The sequence below is a fragment of the Anoplopoma fimbria genome, unplaced genomic scaffold, assembly GCF_027596085.1.
Source record: "Anoplopoma fimbria isolate UVic2021 breed Golden Eagle Sablefish unplaced genomic scaffold, Afim_UVic_2022 Un_contig_1956_pilon_pilon, whole genome shotgun sequence".
Classification (NCBI taxonomy): Eukaryota; Metazoa; Chordata; class Actinopteri; order Perciformes; family Anoplopomatidae; genus Anoplopoma; species Anoplopoma fimbria.
In genome coordinates, this window is record NW_026552146.1 from 1 (window position 1) to 4,045 (window position 4,045).

General features: G+C 40.1%; 1 protein-coding gene across 1 annotated transcript; it reads left to right on the forward strand.

The window, feature by feature from the left end:
• Positions 1 to 21: 21 nt before the first annotated feature.
• LOC129115889 (V-set and immunoglobulin domain-containing protein 1-like) lies at positions 22 to 3,838 on the forward strand (the record flags this gene model as incomplete). The annotated part of the gene is given in 6 exon segments (XM_054627102.1): positions 22 to 247; positions 2,101 to 2,192; positions 2,194 to 2,269; positions 2,915 to 3,031; positions 3,126 to 3,270; positions 3,356 to 3,838. Coding segments are annotated over 6 exon segments (753 nt in total), but the record flags the coding sequence as incomplete, so codon positions are not given.
• Between the last annotated feature and the right edge of the window lie 207 nt (positions 3,839 to 4,045).

Genomic DNA, 4,045 nt, shown 5'->3' on the forward strand with positions numbered 1-4,045 from the left:
TGTCTTTATCGTGTCTGACGTGTTGCCATCCGCTTTCAGGTGTATTACTACCAGGCAGGCAAGGATGTCATCCCAAGTACTTATGGAGGCAGGATTCAGCCTCCGTATTCTCCTGGCACGACAAAAAACGCCTCAATAACAATAAGCAACATGCAACCATCAGATTCCGGAGTCTACACTTGTCAGGTTCACAACTTGCCTGATGTGGACGGACAGTCTGAGGTCAATATCATTGTGAATGTTCTCGGTAAGTTTTATTAACTACAGAGGGGGTAAAAAAGAAAAAAAAGCTTTTACCCTCTTGGATGTTAAGTGAAAGGTTTGTGGTGAGGAGCTTTGAATATTCGATAAATACTTTGAACATAATAAATAACTAATTAAAAAATGAGTAAAAAAGTAGCAATAATGATCTGTACACATCCATGCAGCCCAGAGAAGTGTACAACTGGTGTATAGAGGATTTCATACTACTTGACCACACCCGTTAGCAGTATCAGCTTAATATTTGCATTATGACAGAATGCAGAAAGTAGCTGAATCATTTTTAATCCGCATGTTTATTTATCATGTTCTGCTTTTTCATACTTTAGTTCACACCTGGACCTGAGTGTTATCTGACAGCATGAGCTACTGGTGATGTTAAAACAGAGAAAGAGAAAAACCTACCCAACCCTAATCTGATCCTCGTGCTGGTGTTTCTGCCATTTACTCTGCTCATAAGGTGTGGCTACACGAAATGGGAGAGACAAGAACACCATGGTTTCTGGCGATCACTTAAATTATTCTTTTTTTCTTCAAATTTTTAGGTTATATTTAAATGTTGTTATTCCATAGTAATCATTTGCTAATCATTGGTGTCATTAGTTATGTCTGGTGAGCTTCTCCTTCAAATTCCCGAGGGTTTTCTTACACAAAATCCCACTGTAAATTTGTTTGAAATATTTTAGTGCTGAGATTGCTGTAAATATTATCAGTGTTGTGACATTAACACATCTATTAAAGCAGTGGCCCTGAATAGTGTGATTAAAGGATTATATTCAGTTTGAATCCTCTCATTCTGAGTTACCAGGGACAACCTCGCAGGCCTCAGTATCCTCAGTAGGTTCCATGGTTTGCAGCAGTCTCCTCGTGTCAGCGTTGGAAATTGAAGTATGACTCTGACTGCACCCTTGTACTGCATACAGAATATATATCAGCATCTCCTGAATGCTAACACACGTCTTGGATTTCATAACCTTTAAGAAAATGTTTGCAGGGCAGTTTCTGGAAGTGATGCCTACTTAAGAGCTGTTTGAATATGTATGAATGTTCTCCTGCTTATTATCATGGGATAAAATATTTTCATCATCACTTTCTGTTACATAGAATTATGGTAATACAGAAAAGAGAGGGAGTATTCTATCATGAATTACAAATAAGTCTGTGAGCTTTACCTTTATTATGAAAACAGTAGATGTAAAAAATAAGTTATGTCATTTAAAAAGCTGACCAATCAAAACACTGATAACCTAATGATTATAGGTAGGCACAGTGGAATTGAGTCTATGCTCAGGAGTTATAACGCCACTCCCAACATACTATCTGCCTCGTGATGACTAATGGACAGACTCAATGTTTGATTAACAATAAGCAAAGGATTTGTCATTTTAACAAACACAAATCTGCAATTGTCTTTGTCACAACACACAAGATTTATACCAGAAATCGAACCATTCTGTACAAATGAATAGAAATAAAGAGAGGTTGGCAGCATTAAAAACACGATTGATTTAGTCTTTGACCAATCAATGAATTAGCAGAAGCTGTTGGACTGTAATATATACAGGATAGTATGATCCAATCTTAAAGCAGTGGTGCAAAGTCAGTTCACTTATTAAGACCATTTTTTGTTACCCTTTCTAATGTACCCTTTCTAATGTAATTTCAAAGAGGTAAAATTATCATAAAAGAGAAAGAAGAGAAAAGTCAAAAAAAATACATTTTAGTATAGAATATCAATATTTTCTACTGATTGAACCAGTGCTTTCTAATAACCCCAGGTAGAATTAAAACATATAAAGTCACCTAGTAGACTCATGCATCATCCTTGTCCTCTGTCAGAGAGGCCCCAGTGCTCTTATTGCTCCGTCACGGTGATGTGGAGTCCGGGTCACCTGGTCACTCTGACCTGCCACAGTGAGCGTGGGAGCCCGGAGCCCGAAATACGCTTGGACCAAACTGGATCAGACTAAGACAAGGAGGCCTGTCCTGGGGAAGAGGTCGTGTGTGTGTGTGTGTGTGTGTGTGTGTGTGTGTGTGTGTGTGTGTGTGTGTGTGTGTGTGTGTGTGTGTGTGTGTGTGTGTGTGTGTGTGTGTGTGTGTGTGTGTGTGTGTGTGTGTGTGTGTGTGTGTGTGTGTGTGTGTGTGTGTGTGTGTGTGTGTGTGTGTGTGTGTGTGTGTGTGTGTGTGTGTGTGTGTGTGTGTGTGTGTGTGTGTGTGTGTGTGTGTGTGTGTGTGTGTGTGTGTGTGTGTGTGTGTGTGTGTGTGTGTGTGTGTGTGTGTGTGTGTGTGTGTGTGTGTGTGTGTGTGTGTGTGTGTGTGTGTGTGTGTGTGTGTGTGTGTGTGTGTGTGTGTGTGTGTGTGTGTGTGTGTGTGTGTGTGTGTGTGTGTGTGTGTGTGTGTGTGTGTGTGTGTGTGTGTGTGTGTGTGTGTGTGTGTGTGTGTGTGTGTGTGTGTGTGTGTGTGTGTGTGTGTGTGTGTGTGTGTGTGTGTGTGTGTGTGTGTGTGTGTGTGTGTGTGTGTGTGTGTGTGTGTGTGTGTGTGTGTGTGTGTGTGTGTGTGTGTGTGTGTGTGTGTGTGTGTGTGTGTGTGTGTGGTTACTTGTTGACTTATGCACATTTGCCATTTTATATACAAGTGTGCCCTTTTTCTTCAGCAACTGAAGCAGGAATCCTGGAAATAAGAAACATATCCCAGTTTGAGTTTGGGGAGTACCAGTGCAACGCTACAAATGCGGTGGGATTTTCAACATGCACTATTGACCTGAGTCATGGTATGGTAACAGTTTGGGTTTTTGAGAACATGAACAAAAATACCTAAATCAACACAAATACTAAAAAAGGCTTCATTCTCTTATATTTGTACAGAAGTGGGAGATGGAGTGATTGCTGGTGCAGTGATCGGCGCGTTGCTCGGGTGTGTCCTGATCATTCTGGTTGTGTGGTTCATTGCTCACACTCTGAAGAAACACAGATACAACAAGGTCAAAGAATCAGAGGCCAATGAGATGAAGTAAGAATTAAAGTTCTTGATGTTGTTGCATTTCACCATGTCATTCCTACTTCAAGTGTGTGACACCAACTCTCTCTGCCACCAGGAGGAGCGCTCCTCAGGCCCGGGAAACCTCAGATAGGGTTACCGTGGCAACCCCAGCCAGCAACCTCCATGCCGAGGGAGATGAGCCACAAGCCTAAAAAAAGCCTGTTGAAAACGTCACTCTTCAGAAACAGGGAGTCCAGGATGTTCAGTCTTTAACATACGTCATTCTCAAATTTAATCAATATGACGAAGCTCACGTTCGTGTTTGAACTTGCATATTGTTACATGTTTTCTGAATCATGGAGTCATATGCTCACCATTAATTCAATCTTTAACATATCTTTTGTGTGTTTTTTTACTTAAAATGTGCTTTTGTAGTTCTATTGTTTGTTTTACCATTTCATAGTTAGAGTGCCAATCAAAACATGTTAAAGAGCCCTACATTAGTCATTCAAGCTACATAATATTAGAACAAATACATTAATTGTATGAAATAGGACATTAAAAATGAAACTAGAGGGTGGAATCTGCATTATGCAAATTATCAGCATGATTACCTACTTATGTATCAAGACAGTATTGTCTTTAAAAACAAATTATTTATAATTTGATATATTGGATTAATCTCTACCTGAGCAAAGAATCAAGTCACTCCCCCTCTGTGTGTGTGTTGTAGTCAAAGCTTCTCTGTGCTTTGTTGACATAGCCGGTCCGGTAATATACTGCACGTTTTTACAAGTGTGTGTGC